The sequence below is a fragment of the Dromaius novaehollandiae genome, chromosome 4 (assembly GCF_036370855.1).
Source record: "Dromaius novaehollandiae isolate bDroNov1 chromosome 4, bDroNov1.hap1, whole genome shotgun sequence".
Classification (NCBI taxonomy): domain Eukaryota; kingdom Metazoa; phylum Chordata; class Aves; order Casuariiformes; family Dromaiidae; genus Dromaius; species Dromaius novaehollandiae.
The window spans coordinates 19,608,973-19,625,051 of record NC_088101.1 but is presented as its reverse complement, the minus strand read 5'-3'; the positions used below and the strand labels follow the sequence as shown (position 1 = coordinate 19,625,051).

Sequence of the window (16,079 nt, the reverse complement as noted above, 5' to 3'; positions counted from 1 at the left end):
AAGTTTATTTCTGATCATAGAAGTATTTACACTAGAAACTCCCTTACCTCAATATTTTTCGCTACAATTACTAACTGTATTTGGCTACTAATTAGCTACTAGTTTTAGCTGGCCCAAAACTTCATTTGTAATGGATTTATTCACCTTGCTCTAATTCCCAGTCTGTGGTGAAAGTTCTCAATTGTAAAAATGTACTTACTTGTATGGGAGCCCTTCGAGTCAAAAGGAAAGGAAAGGTGTATCGTTCCAATCAATGTGCTGGAATATGATCTTAATTACTAAGCAAATATAAGTCTGCATGATAACTGGTTGAGTCTTTAATTCTTTAATAGGTAGCATACTCTAACACTTCCTCTGCAGGGCATTTCACTAGAAAACTAATGATTTTTTGCTTTAAAAACAAGACAGAAAATATGGGGAATTCATGCAGAGAACACATACTCCTGGGAGACACAGGTGGGAGGCTAGGGATTAGGGAGACCTGGAACCAAATGATCTGGACTTTCCCCATCCTTCTAGCCACCTCTAGCTATGACAAAGAGCCACATACAATATTCCTGGTTTTGGCCAATCCCTTTGCTACAACATCCATACACTCAGGTGCTTGTGAAGTTGTCTGATAACCTACTGAGTCATTTTGAATTGGTGCTAGGAAGATGACTTTTGCATTCATAAGCAATAACCATGAATCAAGGTCAAGCTGAGTTTTCCAGCTGCGTTTCAAGCTACATAAATAAATGCAATCAAACTGTTTGTTCAAAATCCAGGGAGGCTGACATTCTCATGACAGCAGCACAATGAGAACAAGCAGCCGTAACAAATAGGACAGTGCTGAGCATCCTCAAATGGCAAGAATCCTCCTGCCATAACTAAAGCTTTGCATGACTAACTGATAAACAGTAGATATCAAAGCAGCTAAGTAACACTCCACTAAAGAAATAATCTGGAACACCAAAGCTGCTGATAAAGGATCATCTCTTGTGGCATCATGTCTTGTGACACAGCTTAGGGCTGGAGGAAGGAGGCATAGACAAGTTTAGCGGAAGACCAACTTCAGATAGAAACCTGAAGTACACCAGGAGAGACCTGTAGAAGATGAAATCATACTCTCATAAATAGCAAAGAATCAGAATAATTTCTAAGTCTACCTTGGAAACAGAGTGAAGATGTTAAGTCAAGAGGTTCTTCTGGGCTCAGTAGGAAAGGTTTTGCTAGAACTGTAAAAAACAGCTTCCAGCTGTGTGATACAAAGGAAGAACTATAGACAATCAAAGTTACTTTCCTGATCACACTTGGGGTGTTCCTTTCATATTCCTAAGTATCTCTGTGAAGCTGGGAATGGAGAACTACTAATAAATGCAAGTGTAACCACAACTGACTGTACAGGTGCAAAGTAGCTCATCAGCAGAAGGGCTGAAGAGAGCAGTAAGTAAAAGATGATCAAAAAGTAGTGACTCTAAAACTGAGTACAGTCTTACCTGGAGGTAAAGGAAAAATTCCCACTGTGAATATACATAACCTGTAATGGGCAAAAGTTAACAAAAGAAATCAGGTACTTATGATAGTTTTAGGAGAACATGTTCCCAGAATGGTTACCCTCTACAACTGCCTTGTTACACTTATGTGCATCTTTCTACAGGAGACTGAATAAGAAACACAGATCCTGCTCTTTTGTAGTGCTCCTTTGCACAAGCTACAGTCAGGCAGGTCTTGCTACACAGAAGTTACTAATAAAAATGCTTTTACCAAAGATGCTGTAGCACTTATTTGAGAAATTGAACTCTGATAAGATTCACCAAACTGAATTTTGATCAGTACACATATAATCAATATAAATTGTGACAGGGAAGCACAGCTGACCCCTCTAGATAAAAGCCAATCACGAGCTGCCTAACCTCCTTCCTAAATTTATTAAATTAAATGCTAGAAAACAAGTGCTACGCCAAGGCCGTGATGTGACAGGCCAACCTACCTCTCTGCTTCAGACTTTTGAAGGCAGGACTGTCTCTGCTCCAGTTCATTGTACCAGAATGCTCCTCTAGAGTCGCATTAGTGAGAACAAAAGCCAGAACACAGGAGAATTTATTCTAGCAAATTTTTACAGTCCTTTCCAAAAGGAATCATAAATGTTCCTCATAGGAGCCTGAGCCAGTTGCCCAGCATTTGCTCTGTGTTGCTCAGTGTTCTGCTTCCCAGCACTAACCAGCTCTCAAACAGTCACCTCTTCTGCCGGATTCAGATACCTGCTGTGACACCACAGATACATCCAGCTTACTGAGCAAGGGACTAGCAAAACTCCAGGTTCTCCTGGCAGGGACACATTATGAAACTATGCAAATGATACCCCACAGCTTTTCTTCCCCTCATCAGGGGAGATGGGGGAGAGCGCAGTGTGTAAAAAGTTTCCTACACAAGTGGAATATTTCCTCAGGGAACTTCCAAAGAGGAAAAGGGGAAGGAAGTGTACTTTCCTTTCTACACTGGGAAGCTGACACTTTATTCACGCACTATGTTGGCGGTCCGGCTGGCATTTTACAAACACAAAATACAAAAATCTCCCTGATTTTTATTTAAATTAAGTCTCGAGGAGTCAATTTATCTATAGCTCTGCTTGCATAATGAGATGGTGACTTGTACTGACTTGAAGGTACTGAAGAGAGCAGAACTACTGCATATTGCCCCTTTTTCAGGGGAATCTAGCACTGAGACGAATTTTGCTCATGTATGATAAAATTCATTCAGTTCTAGTTCATGGAGACCATGAAGAAAGAAAATTAATAGTGAAAGTGTTTATAAAGGCTGCTTTGCAGAAACACTGAAACAGGAAAGAATTAAAGGTCTCAGACTGGACCTATTATCCCTGTAATGTACATTCTTCTATATCTGAATGACTCACATACGGCAAGAATGTAGCTCCATGAACTACACAGAGCAAACAGTTCAAACACACCTCCTTCATGTTCATATACAAAAGAAGTAGCTGCAGAGCAGATTCTGTACATTCTGTTGTTCCTATAAGTTCCCACTCTGCTGCAAGCTTGGCAGTACTGCGCGGAAGAAATCAGGCCCCATGTGTCTGTTTAAGTTGAGGACAAGGACTACTAGTGCTGAGGTTGGGACAGCTGGGTGGAAGCAGCAGAAACACATGAGAGATGAGGACATGGACTCCTGGTGTGGAAACATGGGAAACATATCAGCAGGGTGAAAGGACACAGGCTGGAGTTCCTAGTTTGGGGATGAAGGTGGAAAGGTGTAGGGCACAGGGCTGGGTTTCTGCTCTCCGGCTTGCAGCCATGTGAAAATCTTGAATTAAGCTTCTAAAATTAAGATTGGGTCTTCAAGTCACCTCTATAACTAGCCAGTCTTGTATTCCTCATGCATGAGAATCAACATTTGAATTCTTCAATAGACTGAGACTCACAGGGATTTTCTTCGCTCCAGTTATTTCGGTTTCTTACTTGGATTTTGCCTGTGACTTGGATCTTTTCTTACGAGCCAGACTGTTTTGCCCGGATATGGGATGCTCTCAGTCCATCCCATTAGGTCTATTTTGGAGAATATGCTACAACAAGGAGCCCTAGCTGCTAACCCTCTGGCCAGGAACTCATTGATTTTACCAAGAGAGAGCACCTGTTACTCAACTGCTTATTCTTCACTGCCTTCCCCCCCCACCCCCCTTCATGCCTGAAAGGCAGAGAAAGGTATCCTATAATTCCCTTGGGAACAGACTTAGAGTGACTCAACCTATTACAGCACAAAGAGCCTCTGCTGACACTGTGCTTCTTACTATGGGATCTCTTGAGAGCACGGCACAAGGCCTATTCGGGAAATAGTCTGTGAACTACTGTTCTTCAGATGTACCTCCAGGGAGAGGAAGAAGGATGATGCAGATGGAAGACGAAGGACTCAAAACAGGGAACTGTGGGATTAATTCCAGTGGTTTTCCCATGACTTGGATCTGCAGTATGTGGATAGGTTCTAGATATGCTGTAGCAAAGGTTGGATTTCAGCAGAGCTGCTAAGCCTAGAGGCAGAGGGCCACCGCTTGGCATCATTTCAGCTGATAAGACCTTAGAAGCATATAGAAATGGCCAGAGTTGGAGTCATCAAAATTAAAACTGCAGTGAAGACCCAGCTACTAAAGGGCAGGCACCACTTCCACAGGATACATACAGCAGGGAGGAAATGACACACAGGAATACTTCATTTTTGTACAAAGCTTTTGTTCAAAAAAATGTAGAGTGTGCCATTCCTAATAGAGCTATTGAAATAGCTCCCACTGCTGTGATACAGTTAAAAGGAAATCTCTGCTGACGACAAGTAGTAGCTCTAAATTGCTGAAGCATGGAGTAGATCAGTGCTAAAACACATTTTCTCCCTGAAGACTGCAGCCTATCAAGTAACATAGGTTTGTTGGTTGAAGTCTCTTGCAATCAACCCTTGCACAGAGCATGCAATTCTACACCAGCTGCTAACAAATCAACAAGAAAACTGATTTCTTGGATGTGAAAAAAATCAAGTATTACTTTTACTCATTTACCTTTTTTCTACCAATATAGAAATCACTGGATATAAAAATATTGTTTATTCAAAATAATAATAGTACTCAGTGTGAAATAAATGCAAAAAAGTAAAAAGAATTCAAAATATATATGCTTTTTGAAAAGACACAAAGAAAATAAACCCCTACTATTTTATCCATATTTAAAAAAATCTATATACAGGGCTGCATGGTGTTTACATGGAAATCAGTGTCTGCTCGATATGCAAACAGCTTTTCAGGCACCAAAGTTAGTGCTGTAAGAAAAAGGTAATTACATTTTAATTTTATAGATTTTTCTTGATATTAATAGCATATGACAGAATGAAAAGAGAAATTAGAGAGGATCAAGATACATTTCTTTATCTGAAAGAGGTCACTATTTCGAATCTGTAGTTAACAATGAATAAAAGGAAAACATGTCCTAAATCAGAAGACAGTAGCAGAAAAGAGGATCTGAATAAATTTATCTGAAAACAGCTTTAATAAAAAGCAGTCTCAGCCTTGAATACTCAGTGAAGCCATTTAATTAGCCTTACAAAGACAGGGCAAAAGGGCTATTTAAAAAGGAAGCGCAAGAATGAAACTTAAAGAAAGACAAAATAAAAAAAACCCTCCCAACAAGAAAAGAGATGAGAATTCATTTTCCTGGTGGCTCTCTCCATAGCTCCTGGAAGTGCCTGCTGCTGACAATGAATGGAACAAAAGGGAGGCGGGAGAGGGGAGAGAAAGAGGATTTATCTTACCAGCCGATGGAGCTCATCGCTCCACTCCCTTTATGACGCTGCCAACTCACAAGCCTATAAAACGTGCCTTGGCTCCTGATCCCCCTCAGCAAAACCAAAAGCAAGAGCGGGCTGTACAGAGGAGCAACGGGACTTTCTTCTACCCAGAAGCAGTACTGCTCCTGGTCCAGCCAGTGCAACGTTTCTCAGGGTTTGAACAGCACAGGCAAAGGTTTTTTAGACAGCTCTCTCCTTCCCAGCATGCTGGTCTTACTGTGCTAACTTGCTTTTTTCTTTTTTTGTTTTCCTTATCTGTTGAAGGGGATTTTGGAGGGTTAGAAGGAGGTGGGAGAGACTTTTTATCCCTGGAAAAGAGGAGAGGAACATCCAAGATGACTTCCGTCCCCACAGCCAACTGGAGTGTGAACGCAAGCAGCAGGTGGGATGTGAGCCTTGCCGAGTCGGGCAATCTCTGGGGACAGGCACAGGGAGCACTGGCTGGAAATGCTTCCCTCCCTGTAGCATCCTCAGCAGCCAACTTCTCCAACCAGTTTGTGCAACCCTCTTGGCGCATTGCCCTGTGGTCTCTGGCATATGGTGGGGTGGTGGCAGTGGCCGTCTTCGGAAATGTCATCGTCATCTGGATCATCCTAGCTCACAAGCGCATGAGGACAGTGACCAATTACTTCCTGGTGAACCTGGCCTTCTCAGATGCCTCCATGGCTGCCTTTAATACACTCATCAACTTCATCTATGCACTGCATAGTGAGTGGTACTTTGGAGAGGCTTACTGCCGCTTCCACAACTTCTTCCCCATCACAGCTGTCTTTGCCAGCATCTACTCCATGACGGCGATTGCAGTAGACAGGTGAGAAAGGAGAGGAGAAGCTTTGGGGTGAGAGGCTGAGATCAGATTCTCTGCTAAAATAAAAATCAGAGATAACACACAGTAAGTGATGAGAAGCAGAGTCCTCAATAGTTCATTGCTTGTATTCTTGTCTGCTTTGAAATCTCTCCCTAACATGTATTTCTTTCTTCCTGTCTTTGGTCTGTCTCTCTCCTTCAACCTTTCATTGCTTTTACTCTTGCTTTCTTTTACGCCCCTCCCTCTGTTTGACTTCAGCTGCTGTGTTCCCATCTTTTAATACTAATTCTGTGACAGCAGCCATTGCTCAGTGTTGCTTTCAGCACCTGCCAAAACAATCTCTGTTCCTCAGTCGATGTCATCTAATTCATACTGATGAGGAGTTACAGAGATTGCAGGTTTAGTGAGAGGATTTCAAATTTCCCTCCTCTTTGTATTTCTGCAGCTGGCAGAAGCATTTGTCTCCTCCTCAGAAACCACTTCAGACTCGTTTTTAACAGCTCCTCTCACAGACAGCTCTGAGCTGCTTTGTTTCTTCTGATTTTAACTAAAGAGACTATTTACATTACCATCTGTGCATACCCAGAGGTGTGGTCAGAACAGGTATTACAGGGTTTCAAAGTATTTGATTTTTTTTTCTGATTACTGGCAGCAAAGCAGTCTTTGTGACTGAAAGAAAACAGGATAGGCACAAACACTACCTTTGTGCTAATGGCAATAATGGAATAGGACAGCTCTAGTCTCTATAGAGCAAAGGGTAGGCACAGTTGTCAGGTTTCCAACAGAGACGCTTTGATGGACCATCTTTGTCAGAAGTTGCTGTGGTTCTTTCCTAGGAAATTTTCCCTTCTTTATGATTATTTTCACACGGGCTGTACTAGAAAGATAACTTCCCACATGTTTCAGAAATCCAAGCAATTCCTGAATTTTCATTCAGAATAAGATTGCTTTATACTCCAGGTCTTTTTTCTTTTTAGAAATGCATTGAAATTATTCACAAAACTCCTTTCTAGATGTTAAAATCATGTTATATATCTTGCCTGAATTGATTTGGCAGAGCTGCAGCACTTTCAGCTGATGGTAGTTAGGACTTTCATGAGGTTCAATCCATTTTCTGAAACTTCATAAATGTCTTGTTTCCAAGTGCAAAGATTGGGAAGTATGCTGTTGTGCCTTTCTGTGTGCTGTGGACAAGGTCATAATAATGCCCTTCTGTTAGCTCTACTAGTTGCTAATTTTAGCCGGAAATTTCAGATGTTGTTCTTGGCCAGATGAATTTCTCTTCTGTAAGGCTAGAAATGAAAGAGGAAATGAGATTCTTAACAGCTCTTCTACCTCTCTGCTCCTGGGATAGGGGAGGACAGGACAAGAATAGAGCACTCTTCTGCTGGTGATGCATTTTGTTCCCAGTTGTTACTTCACATAAATAAATGAAGCGGCAGTGTAAAGCCGTATCTTAAACCAGGCAAAGATTTCTTCAGTTGCTAATTCAGGTTTAGCTTAAGATTCTTGCCTAGTTTGACATTTTCAGAAAGACAAAAGGTTTTTAGTGGATGCTGAGGATGTAGCTGTTATCGTTGCAGTGGCCCTGGTCACTAGCTACCCAGCTGCTAGGATATTCTGAGTAACGTTTTTTTGATTTTTCTGACAAAACTACCCACGTGTACTACATGGAAAGTTTCTAAATGTTCTAGGAAACGGGAAACAAAGGCAAAGTTGTTTTATATTATACCGTTTCCTGGGAAGGAGAAGGGTGCATTTCTAGAATGAGTAGAGAAGAGCTCTGTTCCAAACCAACTGCTTGAAGTGCAGTGGTCAGATATAAATATGCTGGAAATATTTTCATTGGTTTGACAATATGAAACACTAGTGTTCAGTAGTGAATCAGTTACTGCTGTTATTCCCTCTGATGATATTTCTCATCTCAAAATCTCCTGAAGGAATCAGAGTTTTCACGCCACCACACCTTCTAAGCTCATCTGCCCCCAGGCAAAGACAATTCAAAATCCTTCCTCAGGGGAGCAGTGAACAATGCCAAAGCTGGGTTTTATGTGGGCTCTCTGTAGTACTAACAAGCACCAATTAAAATAAACAGTAGAACATTCTGTCAGTCTTTCCTGATTCAGACTGCTGTTCCTTTCCTTTCTATATCAAATCACACCTGATGTGTTCTGTACCCTTAACCACTTCCTGGCTACTTCTGCAGAACATTTCTGCAGAGTCAAAAGGAAAACAGAGGGTTAAGCTGGGAAGCTTCTTCAATGTACAGTCTACCTTATTCCAGAGCACAGAGCACATTTTTTAAAACATCAGTTGCCATTCACCTTGCATAAAAGTTCTGCCAATGCTTGAGACAGGATACCATGCTTTAGGTTTGACCAGTAAACTCATCCTTACATGTTCATGTTCATAAATAACTAAAAAAAAAGCCAAGTACTACAAACTGGGACTAAGCTACGGAGGGAACTGAAAAGATGGGATCGGGTAAGATGGTTTTGCAATAGAAACTTACATCTCAAATAATGAAAGGTCGTGGGTTGCAACACACCAAAAATACGTCACAATATACTCTGTTGGTCATTTTTAGACCATACTAACATTCCCAAAGTATGAATGAGTCCTGTGATCCCAGATCTCCCTGAGCAGAGTCGTGGCAGTGCAAGTTTCCTTTCACACCTGATTCTGTGCACGGGTTTCTAGAGGCCATGTGTGCACTGTGTGCCCTGTGAAATTACTGGGCTGACACACATTTTTGGGGAGTAGACAATTTCTGGCAGCGGGAGGTGCTAGGTCTGGAGCTGAGGATGAAAGTATCCAAAGATGACTGTACTACTCAATGTCTGACCATCTGGTCATTAAACATAATCTCAAATCTATGTGGCTTTATTCACATTTCTCTCCACCCCTTCTTGGTGGTCTTTTTCTCCTGTCTTCTGCTTCTTTTCCAACAGGCTGTTTGGAAGATGCAAGCTGTCTACACTGCAGTGTACTGCAGAGATGGCACGCTAGCTCTAACCAAGCCAACTCAAGTACTAGAAGCAGCACAAGTTTTCCACTGCTCTCCTTCATGGGCATTCATTGACCATTCTGCAGCTCCTGCCCAGAGCTGCACAGTACCACAGTTACATTGCTTCCAGTGCTCAGTATGCTTCATTTAGCTGCCTTACAGGGACACACTCTTAAAAAAACCTCTCAGATATACCAAACGGGATAGTTTTGGAGCCAAAATCTCTGTGATCCCAGCGGGTCACGTGTCTTAACTCCACCTAGGAATCTCTTTGTTGGCTGTGAGTAGAGTTACTTGGACACACTAGGCACAGTGACTTGGAAGAATTTAGGCCATCTGAATCTGGCCACTGGTGGCCCATTGTCCCTTTCCGCTAGTTCCTAGCATGCAGAAAATGGTGGTACATGTGTTCTCACAATTCATTTCCAGTCCCAGGATTGCCTTGTTACATGACCTATTCTGTGTGCAGGCCTAGAAATTCACTACAGATATCTGAGGGTGAAAACAGTAGGTTTGGAGACAGTAACACAGCATGGAATAACATGCCTTTAGCAGAGCACTTACTTTACATTCATGCATTTCTTCCCTGTTATTACCACATCTGCAGTATGGCTTTCTCAGTTATTGTTCCCTCAGCAAATCCATAATGAGTTCCATACTTCATCAAGTTTAGTTCTACGCAAAAACAACTGCTCTGAAATTAAACCAGATATTCTAATGGTGACAGTCAGAAGTTGCTGATCTTATCCACATCTTCAAGTTCTTTTTGCCTTTTTTGCCTAACATGCAAACAAACTTTTGGTCTTTGAAACTACCACATTGGTATTACAGCTCTTTATATGAAAAAGTAACAGAAAAGTCTCTGTGGCATTAGCAAATCATTTTGTGCCTTCTTTACTCTTCATGGATTACATAGCTTTCCAGGACCAGGCATGTATGTAGTTCACAAGATTCCTGGAAGGGTTTACATGTGCTATGCAAGTGTCTCTCAAGACTGACATACATACGCCAATACATCACATAAGTATAAATAAAATCACATTCAGGATAGACCAAAATTCTGCATCATTGCAAGACAGCCTACAAGGGCTCCAAAGCTTACTGTTGCTCAGCACAGCTCAACACAGTAGCATCAAAGCGGGGTGCTGGTATCAAAGGAAAGTCTTAAGTAGAATTTGTTTTAAAATTATCAAGAAAAAAAATGAAAATGGTTAAGCCAATTCTGTAGAAAATCAGATTCTGCCAGATGTTACCCATCTATCCTAGCCCTCTACTCTACAAAAGTCCCAGCCTATTTTTCAGTTCAGCTACCTGCAGAGTCAAAAACTATTGAAATATAAGAATGACAAAATAAATCCAGTGTTAAAGGGAATTCCAATACCATGCACTTTTTTTTTAAATTTTAAATCAGGGAACTTTCCTCACATATCTTAGAAATATGATTGTGTTGATGTAAACTCTGGAAGTGCTACAATTTGTTGCTTCAGTGAACCAACCATAAATAAGAAGTAACATAATTAACTTCAAATCAGAGGACTATCAAATTAAGTCATCATTTTTCTAAATTAAGATTTGATCATGTCCCAAAGTCCCATTATGATTTCAATAATATCATCTTTCTTCTTTTTTTATGGTCCTTCTGATAAAATGCAATGCCTTTTTCCCTGCCCCATAGAAAGGTACAGAACTATTTAATTCTCTAGTCCAGCAGAGCCATTATGAAACTTTCTATGTTGTGTTTATTCCACAGAACTTTTTCTGCAACTGTATTCTCAGGAGGAATAAGACTATTAAAATTAGAGCTAAGAGACAGGTATATTAGCACTCTCATTTCTGTTACCCCAGACAGCTCAAGTATGACGGCATAGCATTTAGATTGGTGACAAACCTTTGGAACATCCAAACCTGATGGATTTTTTTGAAAATTTGCAACAACAAAAAAGTGACAGAATCAAACAAAGACTTAAAGAACCAAACAATCTACAGCAGAATCAGAAAGAGAACCCAAGATCCATGGGCCCTAACTTCTCTTTCCCAGCACCCTTATACTCACTTTGTTGAACATCAATCAAACTCAAAATCAAATTAATCTTCACTAACAAAATATTAGACAAATGTAAAAATCTCCATGTTTCAGAATAAGATTGAGTCATGATAGTACAGTCTCTGCTTCTTTTTGGCTGCCCTTCTCATTTCTTTTTAACAAACTTCCTTATCTAGTTTCCCTTTTTTAAATTAGATACTACCATAGCAGGGTTTTTCTGTATTTTTCTTTTGTTTTAAACTTTTACTGTTTCTGCAGAGATGTTAAACCTAACTGCACTCTAGTCACTATTTGTGGAATAACATCATTTAAGCCAGACCCTGAACACTGTTTGGGATGAACTCAAGAGCTGCTTCTCTGCTTGTGGGCTACTCCTTGTAGTTACTGCTCCATGAAGCAGTTAAGGTTGTCTGATAATGCATTTTATGTATGATGAAAAAAGTCATTGATATCTTCTATTAGTATTGCTTTATCTGCCCTCACAGCCTTTCTCATTTCCCTTGGCACGTCACCATTATTGTTGCCAATTAGCTGAATGTGTAAGTCTAAAGTTTAATTTTTCCTAGTCATGATTGGAATTTCAAACCATAAAATTCTGTATTGTTTATCAATACATTTGTTTTATCTGACTTGATTTTAAACTATATTTAAAATTCAGTTTTATTCCTCCTCTGACATGATCTACTCTCTCTTTTATAGTAACCTTAATATTACAATATCCCACTGGTTACATTCCTTTTACACACTTTCTGATATGCCTATTACACAAATATCCATATTCAAAACTTGCAATTTTAGTTTCCCCACCTTATTTTTTTTAGACTTCCAATATGTATACAGAAGTTCACATATACCTGGGTTAGTTTTCTATTTTTCAGGACCATTATTCATTTACTGATGGTTGTTAATGACCCTTCTACATAGCCAGTTCTTATACTTCAGCCTAAGTAGTAAGATACAAGCTTGTAACAGAACATAGTCACAAGGTATAAACACGTGATCCAATTTATCAAATGAAACCTAAATTTGTCATGTGTACACGTTCAGATCCTCAAACTATCACTTTGCCTCTTCAAACTCTTTAAGCGTATGCTGTCAGAATGATTATTATCACAACGTAGCACCACAAGCCCTTAAAAAGAATCTGCTACTGAAATTCTGAAGAAAGCAGTTTACACATAGAAAAATGTGTTATCTTTCCAGCAGGATACATTTTGGCATCTGTCTCTGCATGAGTTCCTATTCCTGGGACAAATGGCTCAAGGCCTTCATGTGCCATAAACATTTCAAAACCAACAACCCTGCCAAACTGTACTCCAGCATTTTTGCTGTAGAATAACATTACCTGAATCAGCAGTTGATAGCCTGAGTCTTACCTATCCTGTGTGCTCAGAATACATTGAAGCATAAGGAAATGTGTATGTGAACTAATTATCTCAAATATGTTTAGTAGGCTAGGATAAGGAGGGCCCAGGGCATGACCCCATGTTGTGGTCTTATAATAGTGGTGTCAGGAAAAAACGCACACCATGAACACGTACACTTATACTTATACTCTTGTACATGTGCTTAGTACCAAGTGTTCTGTGCTTGGCTCACCACTGCACAAAGGAAGTTGAAGAAGTGGCAGGGAGGAAACCTCCATCACGCAGCCAGCTGCCATCACATGCACAGAGCTCAGCTCAAACAGGGCTTCAGCCTTTCACTCACCTCCCTTCCCTCAAACTCCAGTGCCTCAAACAAAGTGCTTTCCATTTGAAGGGAAGAGAGGACAGAATTTACACTGAAGATGGGAGAGAGAGGGGGGGAGAGAGAGAGGAACATATGGATGGGAAAAACAAAAGCCAGATAGATTTCTGCAGACTTCTTCTGCTTTACTAGATACATTCCCCAGAGAGATCTCCCCCTCATATCTGAGAATCTTTTCATCTAGAGAAATGGATAAAGGGAGTTCCAGTAACCTCAATATGCCTTTTTTCACAAGATGCTGCTTTACTATTCGTTTTATTTGCCTCTGGTGTCACATAACTGTACACAAAACTCTATGTGCCATACCCCCAAACTAAAGATCAATACAGCACTTTTTCCCTCTAATGGATGATTTAATAATATTGTATCAGCCTTGGTCATTGCACATCAGGAAGAGAAAAACATAATCAAAGATATACTTTTAAAAATACTACTATTTTGCCAACCAACATGGAATTCAAATGAGAAACAACTTCTTCATTCTCTGTGTTCTATATTTGTATTTTAACATGAATCACATGATATTTCTGGATTCAAGTATACAGACTGCCCTCTAAAAAACATTAGTCTTCACAATTTGGTGAAAAAGGTGAACAGGAGAGCCTTAAGGGCTCAAAAATCAAAAGGTAAAATGTAAAGAATTCTGTTTTGAAATGTCATTTGTAAGTCAACCACACAACCTGAGAGCCTGAGATGATTTTCATGGGCTGGCAACTCTCTTTCTTTCATTCTGAGAAAAACAAGTGAAATAGCTTCTGCAGAGCATCTTGATCCAACAGCTGAAGGGTTCAGTCTGCCAGAGGCATAGGAGAAGCAATGCATATCTTGCTGTAGTATAAATTCAGAATGAGCAGGCAGAGACATAATCACCCCTCTGTCAAAATTCATGTCAGAGTTACGTTGTTGATAACATAGAGTCAGTTTAGGAATAAATGGCATAACAGGTAATTCTTTCCTTTTGTTTTGCACTAAACAAATCTTCCATTTAACAAGCCGCTTACAAAAGATGCGGTGAAGAAAATGAGGTCGATAAGCCAATCTCTCCAGGAATATAAGCAACATTTACAACAGTGCCTAGCCCCAAGTCTTCCTGTCTAAAGCAGGAAACAACATCTGACAAGTTCAAGCTACATGTTCAGAAATAAAGTTCATTTTAGACAGTGTCTTAGCTAGTCTTAAATACATTTTCTCAGTACTTTTATTTATAGCTTCATGAAAACTATTAAAAGGCTTACTAGTGGTTTACTATGCAACGTAGCCTGTAGTATTTTATCAAAGATACACAGTTAAGGGCTTGTTTTGTTTTCTTTTTTTCTTGAATATTAATGTCTATACACATGTATATCTGCCTGATCTACCAGCCAACAGCCGAATTTGTACCATCCACAATATCTGTGTTTACCTGATATAAAATTAATACCTGATATAAAATTAATTTCCAAGTAACTGCAGCCCACGATTCCGCAGCAGGACAAAAACCTATTATCCAGATTGGATGTTTTGTATTACACTCATCTTAGCTGTTTTAACATGGATTGGGCCAAAAGCTTTAAAATGAGCTATCAAAAATTTGGTCCCTAAATCAATTTTAGGCCCCAAAACAGAAACTTCCTAATGATAAATCCACATAAAAAGCCCCTGATTTTGACAGTACTTGTGAATGACTTTAATTTTTCTTTGCCCCGGCATGAAAAAAGTCATTAACGTAAAGCAAGAAGGTTGTCATCACAAACGATGTGCACACCTATAAAGATAAACAACAAGTGTAATGGGGTCTGTGTTCCACTGTCATGGAGCAGTCTGTCTACTGATGGAGCTGGTTTGCAGAATGGGCACAGAGATTGGCCCTCAATAGCCCAGGCAGATCAAATTCAAAGAGCAGGAGAAACAGAAGCCCTTCTGCCAAGGGAAGTCAGATAGGCATGATGAGTTCAATCACCCCTTTTCTATGAATATTCACAGTTATAGCATACATTGCTTCAAATCAGTTACATGTTTATAAAAATCTAGCCTGTTACCAATAGGTTCCTCAATAGACAGCACTGCACTTTTTATAAGAACCCAGACATACAGAGGAATTCCAGCTTCCCTGTTTAAAGGTTTCTAATAATAGGTATCCAAAAGCAGGGCCCTGGACACATGGATAGCCTAGTCCTGATGTAAAAAAAAAAAAAAAAAAAAAAAAAAAAGCCAAGGTACAGTGTTACCCCCTGCTCAAGGCAGACCTGCCAATCCCCAAGAGCAGCACATGTACCCCTGGGTGAATCAAGACTGATTAGTCTCTCTAGGATACAGCACACCGGTTTCTCAAAAGTACAGTGTGCTTGTTTGCATCCACCTATCGCACTGTTACACACTCACTTATGCTGTTGGCTTTGAAGTGACCATTGCATAACCTCCACCTCGCTCTCTGCAGATCCTTCTAGCCACAAAATCCAGGCTTGTTCAACCATCAGAGATAATCCTACAAACACGTCCCTAGCCACACTTCCTGCAAACAGTCTCAGTGAATGAATACAGATCAAAAATTAAAGATTTTTTTCTCAGTTAAAAAATGCCCCTAAAATCGCACAGTTCATTCCATCTCCTTTAGTCTAGTGTATCCACACTACAGAGACACCTTTATAAGATTTTTCCACAACAAAGTTTTAAATCAGTTGCAGGGAATCATAGCATTTTCCCCACCCAAGTTTCTTAATTACCAGCTGATTCCAAATGCAACAGTAGGAGACCATGTATCAAAACCAGCTTCTGTTTTGAGGGAGTAACAGCATCTGTGTACTCATGAATGAAGTAGACTCTTCCGTCTGCTGTTGACTAGCCACTTGTATGCAACCATTACGATTTTCCTTCAGTCTCTTCCTCTGTCAAGCCCCAATTTCCCGTTACAATTTGGGGATGAATTGATGTTTTTCTTCCCCATTTGAATTGGTAAACACACTGTAAGCAGGTGAAACAAAACACTTGGGATGATTAAAGGGTTCCAACTGTGTCTCCAGATGGGCATCTGTAAGATTCAATTCTGAGCATGGTGCTGTTTTAAATACAACTTATGCATTTTTGCTGCAATTTTCCAAATAACGTGTTAAAGGTGGATGATTTTCATGCCTCTATTAGCAAGTTATGATGCTTTACAAAAAGATAACTTA

The 16,079-nt window shown here is 40.1% G+C and overlaps 1 protein-coding gene across 1 annotated transcript in view; it reads left to right on the top strand.

Moving 5' to 3' along the window:
- The first annotated feature begins 5,354 nt into the window (after positions 1-5,354).
- Positions 5,355-16,079, top strand: part of TACR3 (tachykinin receptor 3) — a 41,744-nt gene continuing 31,019 nt past the window's right edge. The window contains exon 1 of the mRNA XM_026109369.2: positions 5,355-6,133. Coding sequence (XP_025965154.2) covers positions 5,658-6,133 — 476 coding nt within the window. The 5' untranslated portion in view covers positions 5,355-5,657. The remainder of the gene's footprint in view (positions 6,134-16,079) is intronic.